Source organism: Zootoca vivipara, chromosome 5, assembly GCF_963506605.1.
Source record: "Zootoca vivipara chromosome 5, rZooViv1.1, whole genome shotgun sequence".
NCBI classification, from domain to species: domain Eukaryota; kingdom Metazoa; phylum Chordata; class Lepidosauria; order Squamata; family Lacertidae; genus Zootoca; species Zootoca vivipara.
The window spans coordinates 72,591,976-72,613,617 of record NC_083280.1 but is presented as its reverse complement, the minus strand read 5'-3'; the positions used below and the strand labels follow the sequence as shown (position 1 = coordinate 72,613,617).

The window sequence follows — 21,642 nt, the reverse complement described above, 5'->3', positions numbered from 1 at the left end:
CTTTCTCCTCCTCCGTTCCTGTCCCCCTGCCGCCGACAGCAAGGACGGGTCCCAGGGTTCGGAGAAGCGCTGCGCAAGCGCTTCTCCGAACCCTGGGATATCTGCTTCCTGTCGGCGGCTGCGGGAGAGGAACGGAGAAGGAAAAAGCAGCGCTTTCTCCTCCTCCGTTCCTGTCCCCCTGCCGCCGACAGCAAGGACGGGTCCCAGGGTTCGGAGAAGCGCTGCGCAAGCGCTTCTCCGAACCCTGGGATATCTGCTTCCTGTCGGCGGCTGCGGGAGAGGAACGGAGAAGGAGAAAGCAGCGCTTTCTCCTCCTCCGTTCCTGTCCCCCTGCCGCCGACAGCAAGGACGGGTCCCAGGGTTCGGAGAAGCGCTGCGCAAGCGCTTCTCCGAACCCTGGGATGTCTGCTTCCTGTCAGCGGCTGCGGGAGAGGAACGGAGAAGGAGAAAGCAGCGCTTTCTCCTCCTCCGTTCCTGTCCCCCTGCCGCCGACAGCAAGGACGGGTCCCAGGGTTCGGAGAAGCGCTGCGCAAGCGCTTCTCCGAACCCTGGGATGTCTGCTTCCTGTCGGCGGCTGCGGGAGAGGAACGGAGAAGGAGAAAGCAGCGCTTTCTCCTCCTCCGTTCCTGTCCCCCTGCCGCCGACAGCAAGGACGGGTCCCAGGGTTCGGAGAAGCGCTGCGCAAGCGCTTCTCCGAACCCTGGGATATCTGCTTCCTGTCGGCGGCTGCGGGAGAGGAACGGAGAAGGAAAAAGCAGCGCTTTCTCCTCCTCCGTTCCTGTCCCCCTGCCGCCGACAGCAAGGACGGGTCCCAGGGTTCGGAGAAGCGCTGCGCAAGCGCTTCTCCGAACCCTGGGATGTCTGCTTCCTGTCGGCGGCTGCGGGAGAGGAACGGAGAAGGAGAAAGCAGCGCTTTCTCCTCCTCCGTTCCTGTCCCCCTGCCGCCGACAGCAAGGACGGGTCCCAGGGTTCGGAGAAGCGCTGCGCAAGCGCTTCTCCGAACCCTGGGATGTCTGCTTCCTGTCGGCGGCTGCGGGAGAGGAACGGAGAAGGAGAAAGCAGCGCTTTCTCCTCCTCCGTTCCTGTCCCCCTGCCGCCGACAGCAAGGACGGGTCCCAGGGTTCGGAGAAGCGCTGCGCAAGCGCTTCTCCGAACCCTGGGATATCTGCTTCCTGTCGGCGGCTGCGGGAGAGGAACGGAGAAGGAAAAAGCAGCGCTTTCTCCTCCTCCGTTCCTGTCCCCCTGCCGCCGACAGCAAGGACGGGTCCCAGGGTTCGGAGAAGCGCTGCGCAAGCGCTTCTCCGAACCCCAGGATTCTAGCGCCCGTTATTGAACGGGCTGAAAACCACTAGTATTCAATAATCCATTAAAATCTAAGAGTAAAGAGTGAAATTAAACATCAGCAAATAATAATTAAAGCCCCACTAAGCATGGTCAATGGCCAGGGATGGTGGAAGTTGAAGTTCAGCAACATATGCAGAAATCAAAGACTACATAGCACAGGGATGGAGGTGTGTGTAACCTGGGGAGAGTCTCAAGGGCCAGATAGGACACCTAGGTGTCAACAATCTGGATAATAGAACTATGGAATTGTAGAGTTGGAAGGGATCGTGAGCATCCATTTCTATATGATCAGCACTGATAAAAACACCAGACATGTTATCTGTAATTTCCCAAAAATAATGTAAATTTGTCCCACAAAACTAAATACTGAAATTACAATTGGATCTGTACTTACTAAAAATTCTGCTTATGTTAGCAGAAACCAGAGCAAGTACTCTCACCTCCTTAAACTCTGGAGCACTGGGAGAAATGCCAAGTACATGTGTAGGGGGAAGAAAAGTAGAGATGCATAAATGTCTGCATTGATGGAATGATCTCCTTAGTGCTATGTCGAATTCCAAAGAGTTACCTTTTATCTCAAACAGGAATTCTGCAACCAGATTTTTGCTGTGTCTTTGGGACATCTGTGAAAATGTATCATTTAGCTATTCTTTTATAAACTGAAAGCAGCAAAATAATAATAATATAGATATTGTCTAGTATGGGCTCTTGAATTCCACTTCATATGCATATGCTCATCAGGGATTTCAATCCTTAAGTGAATCAGAAAGGTCATCAACTTATAAGAACCATGCTTGTTTCTCATATCACTGTACTATTTAGGTTAATGCTTAGCTCAATTAACACTACACTTTCAAAGCAAATCCAAATGAATGCAACTGTTTGCATCTAAGTGGAACTAAAAATGGAAGCCATGTAAAAAGAACAAACATTGATATTTTAAGTACCTCTTTTCCATTTCCATCACAGACTTCCTGCTGGAGCAATCTGTGTGCAAAGCAGAACCTTTGCCTTCATAAGCTCCAATTCTCTGCTTATTGTATTCAACACATATAATTATCTCATAATAAATTCAAAAATTCATATTCAAAACTCTTCAGTCCTTTCACATGATAAGCACTGAGATGGAGTGAATAGTAGAGAGATGTTATAATTACACTACATATGCAAAGGAGAAATAAAATGTATGGTATCAAATGTCCTTCAAAATACAAAATACAAATACTCATCAGTCAGTTGTGTAATGGCGAGGATACCGTATATACTGTATATGTGTAGGTGCATAGGAAAATGAACAGAAGGAAAATGAAAATATGAACTGTGGAGAGGGAGGAGGATAGTAATCATACAGGCTTTAAAAAGATACAAACCAAATATCCTGCAACAAGCAAACTGTTCCTGCAAGCATGTATCAGTACCTATCTTGTAAAAATGGTGCACTGTTCCCCCCCCCCCAATGCCACTGAGCCTGGGATATCAGTGGGACAGCTGAAAGGATATGTCCTGTTGTTCCAACTGCTTCTACCTCTGATATATTCAAATGCAAAAAGGGTAGAGCCCCCCCCCCCCCATTTTTAACTCTCCTATCCCATCACTTAATCATGACCATAGGCAGCAAATCAATGGAAATAGGGAAGCCTCCGAATAATTGCCTTTCCAGTCACTAGTGTTTTCTAGATATCAAGACAGAAGTTCAACCCTAGTTGAATCAATGCCATATTTATTTATTTATTTTTTTAAAATGCATGTTGATTGACAGGTAACTGCAGACCTTTTGATGAGTTCTTCCCCTCTTATCCATTACCATAATATTCCTGAGATCAGTGATAAACCAGATCAGAATAGGTGTTAGTTACTCCAGCATTAGTACCTTTACCATACCATCCATAAGACATACTATAAATTGCTAAGTGTCACCACTTACTGTATTACAAAGCAACAGCATTCAGCGAATAGCAACCAAGGTTAATTAAGGTGCACCAGAGATCTATGATGTGATTATCATTACTGAGCACTATTCCTTTTGGCTCTTCAATCTCTATCTACACAATAGATTCAAAGACTATAAAACTTCATTAGTAGTTTAACTAAGCAATCCAGCAAGAATATGAGATGGGGCAAGCTTTTTGCTTAGTAGCACAGGAAACTGTGTATATGAAGGCATAATTACGAAGCATTTTTTTTTTAGAATACATGACAAAACATCAGTAGTAGTCTACAGGGCTTTTCCCCCCGCTGGAACTGACCGGAACCTCTCAGCACCTCTCAGGTGGACGTCATTGCCATTACAGTCATACCTCGGTTTAAGTACAGTTCGGTTTGAGTACTTTCAGTTTAAGTACTCCGCGGACCCATCTGGAATGGATTAATCCACTTTCCATTACTTTCAATGTGAAAGTTCGCTTCAGGTTAAGTAAGTATGCTTCAGGTTAAGTACAGACTTCTGGAACCAATTGTGTACTTAAACCGAGGTACCACTGTATAAGAGAACAAGGTGAGTTCCAGCACCTTTTTTTCTAGAAAAGTAACTCTGGTAGTCTATATGAGAAAACAGTGACAGTAGTATGCCTACATTGCAAAGAGCAGCCTCCCCCTTCCAATATTCTGGCTATAACTCCCATCAATCCCATCCAGAAAATCTATGTTGGTTGGAGAATGAGAACTATAGTCCAAAACTTCTGGAGGGCACCAGGTTGGGGAAGGGTGACACAGATGTTTGTGCAATATGTTTATGTTTGTTGTACGGTGCTTGAAATCACAAAGTCAATAAATGAGAGGACAAAATATAGCTATCTTAAACAACTGTTCTAAAAATCACCACTGACAACATGATGATCAGCAGGCAGACTTCTCGGTCTGTACAGGAATAGGAATTTAAACCAGAGCACTTTGCTTTTTTGTGAAGCTCAGCATGAAGGTATCACTGCAATATTTCACTGGTAAATAACAAATTTATTTCAGTGGGTGTTACCAATATAGCCACAAGTGAGTAAATTTACACCAAAAAAGATTGAAGGCCATTTATCACAAAAAAGAAACACTGGAATTTCACTGAACATAGCACAAATACATCAACTGCGTATTTTCAATGAATCTTCGATGTTCTTTATCTGCCATGGAAATAAAAACCGTGTGTTTATGGGTGATATAGAACAGTAACAATTACTCTTGCCAAAAGTATTGTTACAAAGGCATTTATTATGAGGGTGTTTCAGAAAGAAGCAGCAAAATGGCTGCCCATGCTTCTTGATTCACACACCACTGTGTTATTACTGAACCTATACTTAGCTCTTCAATAGCATGCTAGGCATCATCCAGAGCACAGAAGATCTCTGCTTGGTGGACTCACAATGTAAATAATATGGGAGAAGAAAAGGCTTGAGGATAGTGTAGCAAGGGTAAGGAAAGGAAGAATTGGTGGCAGTACTCCCCTGTCCCCAGGCACATTGGTTTCAGCACTTTGCTGTCCACTTATTTAATTAATTTATTTAACAAAAAATGTATACTGCTTAACTTCAAATAAAGCCTCTAAACAGTTTACAAATAATATAAAATATACATTAGAATGCCCATAAAATTCAGCATTAAAAACAAGTTCATAAAAAGGAAATTAAATAAAATCAAGAGTTAAACGCATACATTTTAAACTTAAAATACAGATTAAGATACACATCAACTTTATGTGTCTGGGTAGGCTTCCCAAAACAGAAAAGTTGCTTAGCAGGCACCAAAAAGAATATAGGGAAGGCACCTTCCTCGTGTCAATGGGCAGGGAGTTCCAGAGTGTAGGAGCTGCCACGCTATAAGATCAGTTCTTTACAAATCGCCTCCCCTAACACCCCACAAATACAGGACAAACATTATCCAGAACTTGTAAAAGTGCCAGTTCTACATATAGTAGTACAGTAGTCAAGGAAACTGTCAAGGAAACTGGCACCAAGATGTTAAGGGCTTAATATACTAATAGTAGCACCTTGAACTTGGTCCAGTAACAAATTGGCAGCCAGTGCACATGTATGAGCAGGGGTGGTTATAAGCCGAGAGGATCTCACTCATGCTAGCAACTGCAATGCAACATCTGTACTAGCTCCAGTTTCCAGGCCAAATGCAAGGGTAACCCTCACAGTTCAAAAGTGGCTTAATGGGGAACTGAGATTTAATGTCAGTTTATTAACTATTATCCTGATCCATGATTTGACCCTGATTAGGAAAACACTGAAGCACTCCATATATTAATGGGGAACTGTGGTTTAAAAAGGGACCAGGAATGAAGTTCCACAGCTAGCCTGCAATAGGAGGAGGGAAGGGGGCAAGGAGTGTCCAGGCTTGATGCTCTTTTCCAAGTATTAAGCCAGAGATGTCAAATCTTTCCCAAAAACAGAAACACTGGGTTCTAGATGCTGCAACACAAGGAACCATTCAGGCAACTGTGGAAACTCCTTTCTTATATTTAGTGAGAACACCAAGGACTCTTCTATCAGAATCCTGAGCATCTCCATCACATTTCTCCTATATCACATTATGATGGCATGTAATTCAGCTTCTCCAAAGAGATCGAATTTGGAAAAGCCTCAGTTATGTATAACAATCTCTGTTCTCAAAGAGTGAAAACACATATATAAATTGGAAGCTTGGACACTGTTATCATTACTGTATTTTGCTGCAACCCTTTCCAGGGAAAAGATGGCAGAAGAAAGAGTTAACCTCCTGTTCAGAAATAGAGAGGAACAACATTGTCCATAGGGGTCAGCCTTTTTGTGTGTGTGAATTAGTTGAATTAGAAAGCCCAGTCCTGTCTCAGCTCTATTAATAATACCAATACATATTCAAAATTACGTTTCCTTTCGCCTGACACCTCGGGCTGGTCATTTTTCATTTATTCTGATTTGGAGAAGTGTCTTTACTAAATTGTGATTGATTTTGACAGGCTGATCCTAGGAAAAAATATATATAGCTAGCATAAGGGACTTCTTTCCCCAATGCCTTTATTCTGTGCAAGAACTGTGGTGTTATTGGATATTCTAAATTAAGTGGTTTTTAAAATATCTGGGGGCTTACTGCATGACTGAAAAATATAGCACTTTCTGCTAGTTCCTACCAGCCCATGAGCTCAGAAAACAATGAATTATAATAATAAAGATTGTCCTTGATCCTCTCAGGATTTCACAGACTCTGCAAATCCATTCTGCATGTCCTGCAGGGCATTTTTTATTTCATTTCTCTCCACTAAGGATCCCCAGGCTGGGAACATTCCACAATCCTGCATTAAAAGGAGACTGTTGAGCTAGTTCATTATTGGGTTTCCTTCTGTGTGGGAATATCTGCACCAGTGAGAAAGGGAGCACATAAAGGTTAGAACTGATTGATGCTGATGACCTGACAGATCAACTCAGGGCAATTAGAGTTTCCCACACCTATTGCACGACCCAAGTTTCCTCAAATACATGCACTCATTCACTTCTTTTAAACTAGTAAATGGAGGATTATGTGCTAATTGATCCTGATACAGTTTTATTCATTAGAGGCTTCCATATTCAGAATCACAAAATTGCAATATAAGAAAATTAAATTCAACTGGGCCACGTATCTCTTCCAACTATGATTCCAACTATACTTCTATGACTACGATTATCAATGAAATTGGCTGCAAGTCTTCAGACATCAAGTTGCCTTTGCTATCTTTCATTCTCTCTGATCAACATAGCAATTAAAATCTGTCAGCAGGATGTCTAACAATGAGAAAGACTTTCCAAAAAAAGATTACAGCGTGGAACACTCCTGCCCAGTGATCCAGCCATTAATCCGTGCCTTCTTGCAATATGTTGTTGTTGTTGTTTAGTCGTTTAGTCGTGTCCGACTCTTCGTGACCCCATGGACCATAGCACGCCAGGCACTCCTGTCTTCCAATGCCTCCCGCAGTTTGGTCAAACTCATGTTCGTAGCTTCGAGAACACTGTCCAACCATCTCGTCCTCTGTCGTCCCCTTCTTCTAGTGTCCTCAATCTTACCCAACATCAGGGTCTTTTCCAAGGATTATTGCAATATGCTCTACTCCATTCTACTTCCTCCATGGCTTTCCAACTTTACCTTCCAGAAGACTGTCAACATCCTTATCCACTAAGCATGTTCAGTCCTCATTGGGTGGTTTCTTGTTTGTTTGTTTGTTTGTTTGTTTGTTTGTTTGTTTGTTTTGGGAGGGGGGAGGGTTTTTATACTATGTTGTTGTTGTTGTATTTCTGCAAATATCTGAGTTTCCCTGAGCTTGTTGAGATCTCCCCTCCACGGCGCTCTAGAGTTAAAGCTGGTATAATGGGGCACAACCCCTACTTTGCAACTGCTTCCCTTAGAGGGCAGGGTAGAGCTCTGTTAAACTCAAAAGACATAAGACAATTGCTGAAGCAATGTTTCCAGCTTGCTGCTCTAAGTTGCCTTGCATCCAACCTCAGATACTCTCTCTGCAGGGAGCTGACCAGGGTCCTGATCTCTTACAATTAGATTGATTTTGTGTCAAGTCTTGCCAGCAACCCTTGCAGTGTTCTAGTCTCAAATAGGACAGGGTCTCTAAGCAAAATCCCCTTCTCTCTTTTGCTTCTGCTGAGTCCTCAGTGTGTGCTAGTCAAATAGCCCCCCATTGCAAAAGTGCACAAACACCTGACATGCTGGTCATGTACCACTGGGAAGCTCAGATGGAGGGCAGTTTACCAGCCTGAACTTGTTCCTCCTGTGACCTTGCACTTTCTCAGGTCTTAGTACAGGTGAGCAGGTTATGTTGGGTGCTAGGCTTAATTCAGCAGAATTGGATTTTTTGCCAGTAGTCTGGGGGGGGGGTTTGAAATTATGCAAATAGCAAAATGGCAGTATCACTGGAGTTCATAATTCCTTGGCAACGCATGATGCTTCATTTCAATATGGAGGTGTGTGTTATGGCCCCTATATTCTCTCCATTTGTATTTTAATCTGAGAGGAAAAAATCTCTGTCCCCCCTGACCCACTCATTTAACTGACTGCTGATGTGGTGAAGTCTGTGGTAGGGATAAAAGGAGGACCTTCCTGTTTCTCCCCCCTCTCCTTCACTGGCACCTGTGCCACAGTTACTGTTTCCTTCTGTTGCCTGATAGTGTGAAACACAGATAAAATTATATGTCCTGGGGCTGCTGGCACATGCAATATGGCATAATACTTCAATGGGTGGTGTGGGATAAGGGAGCCCTCCTGTTGTTTTTGCCTGTGAGCAGGCGTGAATGGGGGTGGGAGAGAGAGACAGGAGGGAGAGGGTTGTCATTGCTACTGAAGAAGCAACAGTCACCAGGTAACAAAAAAAATGGGGTGGGGGGAGGTCACAAGTGAGCGAACTGGAGGCTTCATGAATCAGGACCAGAAATTATTAGAAAATTTAGTATTCTAAGGAGAAAAAGCGAACCATTCCTCAAGTGCTTTCCAGTTTCACTCATAATAGGCAACCTCAGTCCAAATAAAGCACCTGAGGTTCTCACCAGTCACTAGATTGGTACTTGGGGTATATGGGGTGTTAAGTGAGGGGTAGTACAATTCAAAGTGTTGGTGCTGACCTTTAGAGCCCTAAACGGCCTCGGTCCTATATACCTGAAGGAGCGTCTCCACCCCCATTGTTCAGCCCGGATACTGAGATCCAGGGCCAAGGGCCTTCTGGCAGTTCCCTCACTGCGAGAAGCAAAGCTACAGGGAACCAGGCAGAAGGCCCTCTCGGTAGTGGTGCCCGCCCTGTGGAACGCCCTTCCATCGGAGGTCAAGGAGATAAACAACTACCTGACATTTAGAAAACACCTAAAAGCAGCCCTATTTAGGAAAGTTTTTAATCTGTGATATTTTAATGTATTTTGGTATTTGTTGGAAGCCGCTCAGAGTGGCGGGGGAAACCCAGCCAGATGGGCGGGGTATAAACAATAAATAATAATAATAATAATAATAATAATAATAATAATAATAATAAATAGTATCCTTTGGTGTCCTCAGGTGGGGGACACATACTGCTCTTTCTGAGGTAGTTTGTCCACCTTTGGTCCCCAGCCTGCACTCAGCTCTCTGTGGCTCCTAGAAGCTGTCAGCATGTGTGACAGCAGCCACACCCTAGGAAATGGCTTTGACTGGCCGGCTAAATTGATGTGATGCAGAAAATTAAAGTATAAAACGCTTTCTGTGTACTGTGTGAGAATGGATTGTGGCTGCAGTATACTTCCTCAATTCTCTCTGTTTCCCAGGTGCATTATTAGAAATTGCTTTGACCAAGACAATGGGTGATATATTCCTGCTTCAAAGTCTGATATTGAAACTGTGTCTTTTTACTGAACTTAATTTAATTCGATGCCCACAAGTATCAAACTGAATTAGTAGTAAGGGCTGCCAAGTTTACTAGGGTCTGGGGTGCTACTGATTCATAAGCAACTCTGCAGGATTCCAACCAGTGGGGCTGAGCAGCATATCAGGAGAACTGTGTGTATTTCTTCATTATTTTGCAGAAGGTTCTTTACTGCATGAATTACCTGTTTTGTTTTCCCACTACTTCGAGAGAACTCTTGACTGATGATGATATGTTGAAAATCAAAGTCAATTGCAAAACAGCTTGGCAGAAAATTCTGGCCTATTATCTTTTCTCAAAATAGAAGGTATGCCATGATGAGCAAATATGCACTTTTAAGTGGCAATAAGTCCTTCTGCAGTGGTGCTCCAAGTAGCAGGAACTGTAATCAATCAATAGCAAAGTAAACAGAGTCCTTCCAGGTAAAGAAATAAATAAGCTACCAGGATTTGCTATGGGTGATCTGGTGATTCTGTCATAATGCATGTCACTACTGGTATTGACTAACGTCAAGCACAAACTTGGCAGTTGGTTAACCAGGTTTGTATGTCTTTAACATTAGCCACAAAATCATACCAAATTAAAACAAAGTTTTCACTTTTCATTGGCTTCTAAGTGCTCTCCGTTTGTGTGTCCATTTTTCTAATAAAGCAATATCCCACACTCTTGCGTATCAGTAGTTTATATCTGCTTCCACCATGTATCTCTAAAATAATTAGTCTGGCATTAGTAAGTAAATAACTGGCCAGTTCCCTGCTGCTACACAAAACTGACCCATCTTCTGTTGTTTACCCTTTACAATGAGTCTGATATAACAAAACACAGTGTTCCAATACAATTTAATCCATGGATATTTCCACCATAAATGCAGATATGTTCCTTTATCTTAACATCCTTTCTAGTACCTCAGAGAGGAACCTGGAGCCATATGTGATAATCTTTGTGAATTTATATGCCACTTATGGAACAATTCAACGTAAGTTCCCCATTTCTCACAGAGTTAGATCTAAATGGTGTCTTGTCCCATAAGGACCACCATGTCACTTCATCAAACGGCAGCACCAGTTCAAGTTTCCATGTGAATTTTAGTGAGTTCACAGGTCATCCTTCAGAATATAGTAAATATATATATATATTTGGGAGGTCAGGCCATTGTCATGACTTCTGGTCACTAAAAGCAAAGATTCAAACCCAATTAATTTTCTTAGAGCAGATTCTTTTTGACAATTGCAGCAAAGTTATGCTCTGGTAAGTCTTTTCATCAAGTTTAAACTTCTAGTATAAAACTCATTGTGACTAAATAAAGACATTTAAGGCGAGGCAATGCAGCAGGTTTCAAATAGCAATTTTTAAATTAATTTGAATATTAAATTAGAATTTTATCAAATTAAAAACTGCACTCAGGCTTTCATTCCTTACATTTATATCCCACATTTCTTCCATCATGGAACCCCAGGTGGCATGCACATAGTAAGAACCGGTGCATGCAGTGGTGTGTCATAGTTGCTTACCTGGAGTTGTGTCTTTTTTTTAAAAAAAAAATATTTTTTATTAATTTTCCAATTAAAACCAATTATATCACATTCAATATTTCAAATTATACACATATATATATCAATCAAACCGAATGTTATGCCAAATCATCTAAAGAATTTTTTATTTGGGTTCCCATGCTTCAAGAAATTGGGAATTCCTCGCAACTGTCCACTGCCGTCTTTTTTCTAAAGTTCAAATCGTCCTCCGAGTTCATAATAATCCAGATCTTCCCCTTACAGTCACATAGATGTTTTCCACTTTCATCCGATTGTTTCCCAGTTGCTGAGATAAATATCAAACAAAGTTTCACAGATGTTCTTTCTCCTGTGTGAGTTAATCAGTCCAGCCTCCCCATAAATCTTCTTAATGGAGCTCCCTGTTGCGTCGAAGCAGCCGAAGCAGCGCCATCTTGAAAAGCTCAAATCACTTTCGTTTCTCTCATAGCCATGAAGATTTACGATCATTATAGAATTTACAGCTTTTTCAGGCAGGAGACCCAAACATCAAACCATAAACTCTTGGTAAATTAATGGATCTCCTTGCCCTATAGCTGAACTTAGCTTCAGGTCGCTGCTCCAATTTAAAGTGCGTCACAGCTCATAAATCCTCCGAGCGCGTCCAGAACTCCTTCCGTCTGACTAGGGGGGGGCTTTTCTCATCGGCAACTCCACATCTTTAAAAAAATATGCTCAGTAACAACAGTTATAAAGTTCAACTCACACAGTCTTTTGCTTCTCTTTCACTCCAAACAAGCCAGGACATCGCGTCCGGGAAGGTACGAGTACCTGGAGTTGTGTCAAAGTCTGGGTTACAGTTACACCACTGGGACAAGTGCCACTATTCCAGCAGTCCTACTGGTGCAACCACATGGCCCCACAGCTCTGTCCCAGCCCCATCCAAGTTAGCAGCAGCAATGTCAGTGTCAGGAGGGCAGCTCCACATCTCTCCCCCCCCCACCTCTGCACACAGTTACATTCACTAAAAAATTTTTGTTTGAATGTTGGTTCTTTTAATGCCATAGGTAAAGGGTAAAGGGACCCATGACTATTAGGTCCTGTTGCAGACGACTCTGGGGTTGCGGTGCTCATCTCACATTATTGGCTGAGGGAACCGGTGTACAGCTTCCAGGTCATGTGGCCAGCATGACTAAGCCGCTTCTGGCGAACCAGAGCAGCGCAAAGAAACGCCGTTTACCTTCCCGCTGGAGCAGTACCTATTTATCTACTTGTACTTTGATGTGCCTTCAAACTGCTAGGTTGGCAGGAGCAGGGACCAAGCAACAGGAGCTCACCCCGTCACAGGGATTCGAACCACCGACCTTCTGATCGGCAAGCCCAAGGCTCTGTGGCTTAAATCTATACTTCTTTCCTGGATAATTGTTCCATGAATTCTAGGCCCCTAAAGTACTGGCAGGATATATATTTATGATAAATATATTGGACAACTTTGAATGATCTGGTATTCAACACAAATGCATCATATCAAATTTCAAGTTCCTCATTTTCCATTTTTGCCATAAATTTCACTGGCCACGATGGTCAGTTTAGGCACAATGCAAAAGAAAGCCACAGTAAAATGACTCTTTTAGTGTTAGTTTCATATTTATATGATAATTACATCACAGACATATGGGCAATAAACCTTTGCATGATTGGAATTTTGCCCAGAGAATCTGTACAACCCACTATAATATGGCTGCTTAACTTTTAAACACAATGTATTATTTATATTGAATTATAATGCTACCAATTCAGAACCCAGGCTATCTCACATTTCAATAGAAATGTTTTTTTTTTACCTTGTGAGATTACCACACAGCTATGTTATGAGGTCTTAGTGGGGTTCTCTTCCTTTGAATATAGCATCAGAAGCATTGAAGGGAAGGTTGGGCGAAATAGATTTCTAATAAACTGATACAACTGTGGCAGAATTCTGTTCTAAAATAATATGATGCACATAAATGCTCATTTAGTTGTAGTTTTATAAGATGGTACTGTTAGAAGTATAAAAATAAACATATTCAAAAAACAAAAACAAAAAAGAGTATAGTTTCCAAAATGCCATCTTAGTGTACATGCAAATCAAATATAAATAAATATCTATATATTTACCTCATTTACATGAGTTTTTTCCTTACTGTGCGCAACTGCACAAATCAATTTTCCCAAACACAGCATTATGCATATTGGCTTGTGATAAGAATAATTTCTTTCCTATAATATGGCCCAAATAATATCTGACCATTGAATTGTTGAATAGGCCAACAAATTATCATCTCTGTTTATGCAGCTCAAGCTAGATCACCGTCTTTGTGCACTACAACTTATACAATTCCCCTGGGGATAGATTCATCCATTCATTTCAAAATCTTCTTTAAAAAAATATATTTATTGGGATATTTTTTTAAAACAAACAAAAAACATACAAAAATACAAAACACAAAAATACAAAATACAAAAAATACAAAAAACAAAAATTCTAATTTATAAGCCTTATTTCTAATCTGATGACTTCTTCATTCCGCCTCCTTCTGCGTTCCTTTACAGATCATCCTTAGTAATCTCTAAATCTTATAAAAACTCTAACTTTTACTTAATATCACCTTATTTCTCTATCTTTTATATCCTACCATTTTACACTCTATCTATATCTTTCCTTTTAATTCCATTATAACTATCTTCTAACAATACTTATTTCACACCATTGTATTATCTACAGCCTCTTTATATCTCCCTCATTTCAAAATCTTCTACAAGTGTATCAGGTCATTTGATTGTTACCTATTGGGTAGCTTCATACATAATATCAGCGAGAAAGTTACAAGCTATGTTTTTGACTCCAAACAGTGTCAACTGCCAAAGTGTTTTGGTTTTTTTAATTGAAATGATTTTTTAATTGAAATGATTTTATTATTATTATTATTATTATTATTATTATTATTATTATTATTATTTTACAACTAGCGTTTCTGAAAATCCCTGTCTTCAACTTTCTGTTGGATTGTCTCACTTGTCTTTTGTGAATTATATTGTAATGGCACCAGCTTCAAACAATAACTATCTGAGTGACTGATGTGACTAGACAATATGATGCTGACGTAAGTGAGAAGGGCTTACTACACTTTCAAGCCATTACTAGCTACATTACTAACTACTACCTAAGTTTCACTTTGTTCCCCTCTTAAAATCTGAGAGAAGCATACATACAGCTTGAGATTAAAATTAATTGGAGAGAATGATTTGACCACATGGTCTCCTAGAGCCAGGATAAGCTACTTCTTCCAGAGAGAAGAAAAGTGCTGAGAGGAGGAGCTGTGTAGGGAAAGAGTTAACACCTTCCATACATGCACCCTTTTGTGTTTTAAACTGCAGCCCCACACACTGTGTAAGATGTTATTGGGCAGACTCTTCAGTGCCCATTTTGCCCATGACAAGAGTCCACTAAATCTCCATTACTGCCCCATACGCATAATCAACGGTAGAAAATACGTATGTTTTTACACAAATATGATAAATTCAAATATATTTAATTTTAGATCCTTAACAGCCAAGCTACATAAACAACAACAAAAACAACAGTCTTTCTTCTAAAATTCTGAGTATTCAGTGCTATTCCAAATACATTTCTGGCAGGCTGAAAAGGGGTATTTGTTTACATGATCCAACTCTATCCATTTTCCCCCTGCCCTTGTTTCTAATAGTGTTGGATACTAAAAGATATTTATTTTTGCATACACAGGGCTGCAATCAAAGACACATTTACCTGAACATAATCCTCTGAATTCAATAAGTGCTCAAAGTAGAGACTTCTGAGCAGGCGTGCACAGGGTTGCATTGTAAATCTGTTAATTTGTGTGTCAAATATCCCCTTGTATGACTGCTTTCTTGGGAGTATTTTACATATGATATACTACTAACTTGACAGATGCAATATAGCTGCTATCTAATTAATTTCCTGGAGAGCCAAGCACTACTATTTATTGAAAATGCACTCAGCATCATTAATCATGCTGTTTCTCAGAAATACATGTAAGTACTTGGGAACCACATCATGAAACTTTTAAATAAGAATTTCTTATAGCTGTCCCTTTTTTTCATTACATGTATCCAATAATGGGATGATAACTCTCAAAACCAGAAATTAATAATTGGAGCACCAGAAGCAGTTAAATTATAATAATTAATATCTCTAAGAGTAAATGGAAGCATTTATGCATACCTAAATTAGCCTAAGAATTTCTCTGAATCCAGTGTTAGAAGGATTAAAACAGCCCTCAGCTATATGCTTGTCAATGGTAATATTGCCAAGACCACATAACACCGGTCTTGAAAGATCTACATTGGGTCCCAGTACGTTTCCGAGCACAATTCAAAGTGTTGGTGCTGACCTTTAAAGCCCTAAATGGCCTTGGTCCAGTATACCTGAAGGAGCGTCTCCACCCCCATCATTCTGCCCGGACACTGAGGTCCAGCACCAAGGGCCTTCTGGTGGTTCCCTCGTTGCAGGAGGCCAGGTTGCAGGGAACTAGGCAGAGGGCCTCCTCGGTGGTGGCGCCTGCCCTGTGGAACTCCCTCCCAACAGATGTCAAAGAGAAAAACAACTACCAGACTTTTAGAAGACATCTGAAGGCAGCCCTGTTCAGGGAGGCTTTTAATGTTTAATAGATTACTGTGTTTTATTTTTCTGTTGGAAGCCGCCCAGAGTGGCTGGGGAACCCAGCCAGATAGGCGGGGTATAAATAATAAATTATTATTATTATATTAAAATGAAGGAAGCAATTACCTTAAAAGAAAAACTCTAAAATTACACACGTAAGTATTATTCAATCTCAATCTCACCCACCCACCCCACAAACCCACCTGACTGTAGAGGACCCTCAGCTAGAGATGGGTACGTTTCTGAGCACAATTCAAAGTGTTGGTGCTGACCTTTAAAGCCTTAAATGGCCTCAGTCCAGTATACATGAAGGAGCGTCTCCACCCCCATTGTTCTGCCTCAACACTGAGGTCCAGTGCCGAGGGCCTTCTGGCAGTTCCCTCACTGCAAGAAGCCAAGTTGCAGGGAACCAGGCAGAGGGCATTCTCGGTAGTGGCACGCCCTCTGGAACACCCTCTCATCAGATGTCAAAGAGAAAAACAGCTACCAGATTTTTAGAAGACATCTGAAGGCAGCCCTGTTTAGGGAGGCTTTTAATGTTTAATAGATTATTTTATTTTATTTATCGGTTGGAAGCCGCCCAGAGTGGCTGGGGAAACCCAGCCAGATGGGTGGGGTATAAATAATATTATATTATTATTATTATTATTATTATTATTATTATTATTATTATTATTAAGAGATTCAGTTCAGTTTGCCTTTAAAGGCAAACCTGCCTAATTCACACTTCCCAAAACAATATGGGAATTGAAATGCAGTCTCACTTTCAAATTTGCACTTCTCCAAATTCTGCAATTCAGTTCTCCAGCCAAGTAATGTGAACAAAAATGTATATACAAGGGTAAAATGTACATTGAAATGCATATATTACTGAAAAGGGCTAATATATATTAAGTACAAAAAGGCATATTAGGGAAAATAGCTTGCAAAAACTTGTATATTAGCAACTTTGTATATATACAAAGATGTATATATTTAGAGATATTCACACTAAAACACTGATTATCTTGAGGATTTTTTTAAAAATAAAAATAAAATAAAAATGTGGAGAATTGCAATATTTTTACTGGTACTTTTTATCTTACTGTTACCAATTTCTAAACTCAGATTTATGCTGCAAGCTCCCCAAATACCTAGGTTATAACATGGCCTATATGTGCTGCAGATAAATATATAAATATATAAACAGATGCCTGTTTCTGTTATAACATGTGATATAGCATTAGGGGACGACAGAGGATGAGATGGTTGGACAGTGTTCTCGAAGCTACGAACATGAGTTTGACCAAACTGCGGGAGGCAGTGGAAGACAGGAGTGCCTGGCGTGCTATGGTCCATGGGGTAACAAAGAGTCGGACACAACTAAACGACTAAACAACAACAACATAGCATTAGGAGAAGGAAGATAAGAATACAGTATTCCTAATTTTAGCTGGAAGTAGGGATCCAGAAATGTGTGTAAAACATACCGGCAAACAAAAATTGAACAGATGCAAAAAAAAGTGAGAAGCTATAGTGCTTGCCAAGGAGCTAGCTTATTATATGCAGCTTATTATTAAAGAAAATTTAAACATGCACATGAAAGCATTTGTTCTCAAAGAGAAGAAAGAGGAGGAGGAGGAGGAGGAAAGAGAAGAAAGCACTTCACAGATTTTCAAAGAAATTAGGGGGAAATGCTGTTTATGTTTTGAGGTTACAAACCTTGACAGTGCTTCTAATAATGCTTCCAAGTCACTAAATTCTGCAGAGAGGTGCATTTTTACAACTTTAGGATGCATAATGTAAAGCTAAATTTTTAAGCGTGCATACCCACCCACCCACCCACACTTAAAAGCATCATTGTTCAGAGCAAGGAGGGGGAAGCTGTGGCCCTAGCCAGAATTGTCAGTGCTCAAGACTGAAGGGAGTTGTAGTCCAACAACAGCTGGAGAGCCATAGGTTTCTCTCATGATTAGAGGCACTCTTTTGAGAAAATAGATTTTGTCCAAGGCATTCAAATTCCTTAAACAGAAAACAGTCAAGGCTGATACTTCAGGCCTACACATACTAAACCATGGTAGCTGCATTTGTAGCTGCATGGTAGCTGTCACATTTAACATGGTTCACCCCTTTCACTAGGTGGCATGCCTCTTGCAGGCATATAATATAGAGTTATAGCCAGTTTACTAAGATAGTGTAGGGCAGACTATTGGAGGGTGAATAGTGCGTAGTTATTTTTGTGATTTTAAGTTGTTTTAAACTGTTTTTAATATTGTGACCGCCCTGGTTGGATCTGCTAATTATAGGGTGAAAGTTTTATTTATCCCAGTGACCAGTAGAGTTATTAAAGCCAAAATTGTATCACAGATACAATTTCTGCAGCACTTACTTGGTTTCCATGCTTTTAAATGCACACGGAAGGAGCTCAATCCTATTTTCTTTTGTTTTATATTTGGCATTCCTAGACGTGTTACTGTTGCTGCTCTTAATTTGGACGCTGGTCTAAATTCTTTGAGCTAATGGATCTAATCCATTAAATTTTGGCTCTGTTGCTATCTTTTGCTTACTCCCAGTTCCTTTGTATTCCAGGAAATGATAGACAAGTCTGCCTAGATAAAGAAATTGTTGCAAAACTTGTGACAGTTGAACTTTGGTCTTCTTATTTGTTATCTACAAACTGCCAAACAGAGAGTAATGGATATCAACTCGCAAAGTCCAGTGCAGATCAGAGGTCTTGTTCTACCCATCACTGGGTTTGCGGGGTTCTAGTTCTAAGAATGGGGTGCCTGATCTGAAATGGATATCTGCTCTTAAAGCTTTTTCTCTGGCATATTTAATAAAGGTAAAGGGTCTAAACCACAGGGCGTGCCGATCAGAAGGTCAGCAGTTCGAATCCCTGCGACGGGGTGAGCTCCTGTTGCTGGGTCCCTGCTCCTTCCAACCTAGCAGTTTGAAAGCACGTCAAAGTGCAAGTAGATAAATAGTACCGCTACAGCGAGAAGGTAAACGGCATTTCCGTGTGCTGCTCTGGTTCGCCAGAAGCGGCTTTGTCATGCTGGCCACATGACCTGAAAGCTGTACGCCGGCTCCCCCGGCCAACAAAGTGAGATGAGCGCCCCAACCCCAGAGTCATCTGCAAGTGGACCTAATGGTCAGGGGTTCCTTTACCTTTACCCCTGACCGTTAGGTCCAGTCACGGATGACTCTGGGGTTGCTATCTTTGTGAAACAAATTGTTTAGCAGAATATCTCACTAGTAGTCACAGAGGCAACTCTAAGGAATTCAAATCCCCCAGTAACTTTTCAAATTATAGCAGTGTTGCCTCTTTCCAAAGAAAGATGAACAAAGCACAGTAGTAGTTATGAAGGATATGTCACACGTCTACCTTCTTCAGATACTTATCGCAGAACACACAAAGGTGCCTGTTGGTACACATGGGGCTGCCTGGGCAATATTGCACACACCAACAACACTTCCCAAGACACCATATGATTGGCTGAGACTGGAGAGGGTTGCTTCACTGTGCAAAGTGTTTCTAGCAGGCAGATGGGAATTGTGATTATTGAGGGTTTCTATTCCCATGTTGAAAACTCTTATTATAATGAATTACCCACTTCACTCAGTCAATTGCACATCAGCTCAGTGGTGTTACTAGCAAAGCTACTCCTAAATTTTCCTGCCACACTTTCACATGTCCTACAATCCAGCATCCAGAGTAGCAAATATTTATCAGATTAGTCTCTTCTAAGTTCAATGGTATGCACACACACACCACTTGACAAGAATTTCCATGAATTCTTGATTCTGATTGTGAAAGTGAAGAGCACATGTTCTTTTCTCTTGCATGGGTTCAGTTCAGACCAGGCTTCAGTAAAGTAAAGTTGAGGGTGGAGTGAGGCAAAGGCAGTCTGCAGCTAGAAAAAGCAGTTCTATTTGCTCAAAACAGCAAGGTAAGCAAAAATTACTAACTTTTATAGGTGCCAAACAATTAGCCTGCTAAGCTGAAGAAAACAGAGAGAGGTGGGGTATAAGAGAACTTCAGATTCAGTCATACGAGTCTATGTTTCATGGGATGCAGTGGCTGGCTTTCTCCCTACCCCTTCCTGAGCTACTATTTGGCACCTGACTCCAGTTAGTAGATGTCAGGATTCTAATAAAAAACAAAGTAGATCCTGCAAATGTAAAGTCTATTCACTCCTGGGCTACACTATCCACATGTGAAAGAATATGCTTATTTGAATCTCTCTTAATAATTAGACAGTAAGTACCTAACATTCTTTTAAAGACTCTAGACCATTCAAAACACCCACAGAAGACTCCAATAATAGCTACAAGAAAAAAACAACAGTATGCTACAAACACTTCCACATGAACAAACATGGAGCAGGGCCATACAAAAATATGTATAATAGGGAAAACCAAAAATATGCTGCTGTGAACATAGTCACCAATGCAGTCCCTGTACCTTCCTATGGGACAAAATACAAAGGGATTACTGAAAGCTAAGGTTACATCGGGTCCACTGCATTACCAACAAACTTACCTCAATAAGCCTGCATGTGTGTTCTTTAAATATAGCAGCATATTCCATTATTTCCTTTTCTCTTCCATTTTTGGCAGCTTCAGTGAGCACAAGAAGTGGAACAGTTGTGTCCAAGAAGGAGTCTGAGATATGATCAATGATAGCTTTGCGGAGCTGGGAAAAGAAAGCACCATTAATTAAATCACATATCATGGTATTTCGTGTGTGTTATGCTATGCAGTAAATGTACTCTACAAATAAGAAACCTTGGGTTGTATCCAATGCTCTGTGCACATAGTTTTTTGCTAATGCAATGGGACTTCCATTTCCTTTCCCCCACCTCATGCCCCCATCTAAGTTGCTTTGGACCCACCAGGTCCTCTACTCCTGCTTTGTGTCAGAACTGACTACTAACACAATCAGCTGGGTTAAATTATTCACTCTGAAATATGACTCTTTCTATTCCTTATCAGTACATGTAAAAATACTAAATGTAATGCAAAATGAAACAATTTGCTTTCAAAATTTTATTAAAGAGAAGGGATATTGATTGATTAGTCATGTACATAGAATGGAAGATGGCAGGATCCCCACGGATGTGCTTTATGGGTAGCTGGCCTAAGGCACCAGGCCAACTCTGTGCTATAAAGATGTCTGCAAACGTGAGATGAAGGCTGGCAACATTAACCCCATCATGTAAGAATCCCTTACTGATGACTGCAGTGTCTGGAGACAGACATTCAGGTCATGTATCCACAGCAGCAACCCGTGGAGAAATGACCACTGGAAATGACCGCTGGGAGGAGCTCAGAGAGAAGAAACACAATGGTGCATCTGTAACAGTGAAACTAGATGCATTCATCTGCCCCAGTTGCAATAATAAAACAGGTCTCTCTTGTATTTGTCTCTACAGCCGCAGCAGGTGTTGTAACTCTTCAATGGTTTGACTTTACCCCCGAAGGTGCACTTTTCCATTGTCTTTCTAGACAGATGGATACCAACAACTTCAAAGAACAATATCAGATTTAAGAGTGTATTTTTCAGCCTCCTGTTACAAATGCTTGGTGAGAGTATCACTTTTTCTAGTAGCTAGTAGAACTTAGTGAATTTCACATTGTAAGTTGATTTTCACAGTACTTGGTACCTAAATGTTCCTGGATATGAACAGTAAAATGTATGTGTACAGATCTGCACACTCAACATTATAATCAAACATGTACAACATATAAGATGAATCCACAAACTGGTTCTCTGTCACCTTTGGCACCCA

At 41.0% G+C, this 21,642-nt stretch overlaps 1 protein-coding gene across 2 annotated transcripts in view; it reads right to left on the bottom strand.

Annotated features, from left to right (window-relative positions):
- Nucleotides 1-21,642, bottom strand: part of CTNNA3 (catenin alpha 3) — a 550,231-nt gene that overhangs the window by 239,615 nt on the left and 288,974 nt on the right. For both annotated transcript variants that reach the window (XM_035137674.2, XM_035137677.2), the window contains exon 9: nucleotides 20,394-20,546. In XM_035137674.2, the coding sequence (XP_034993565.2) occupies nucleotides 20,394-20,546 (153 nt within the window). The remainder of the gene's footprint in view (nucleotides 1-20,393; nucleotides 20,547-21,642) is intronic.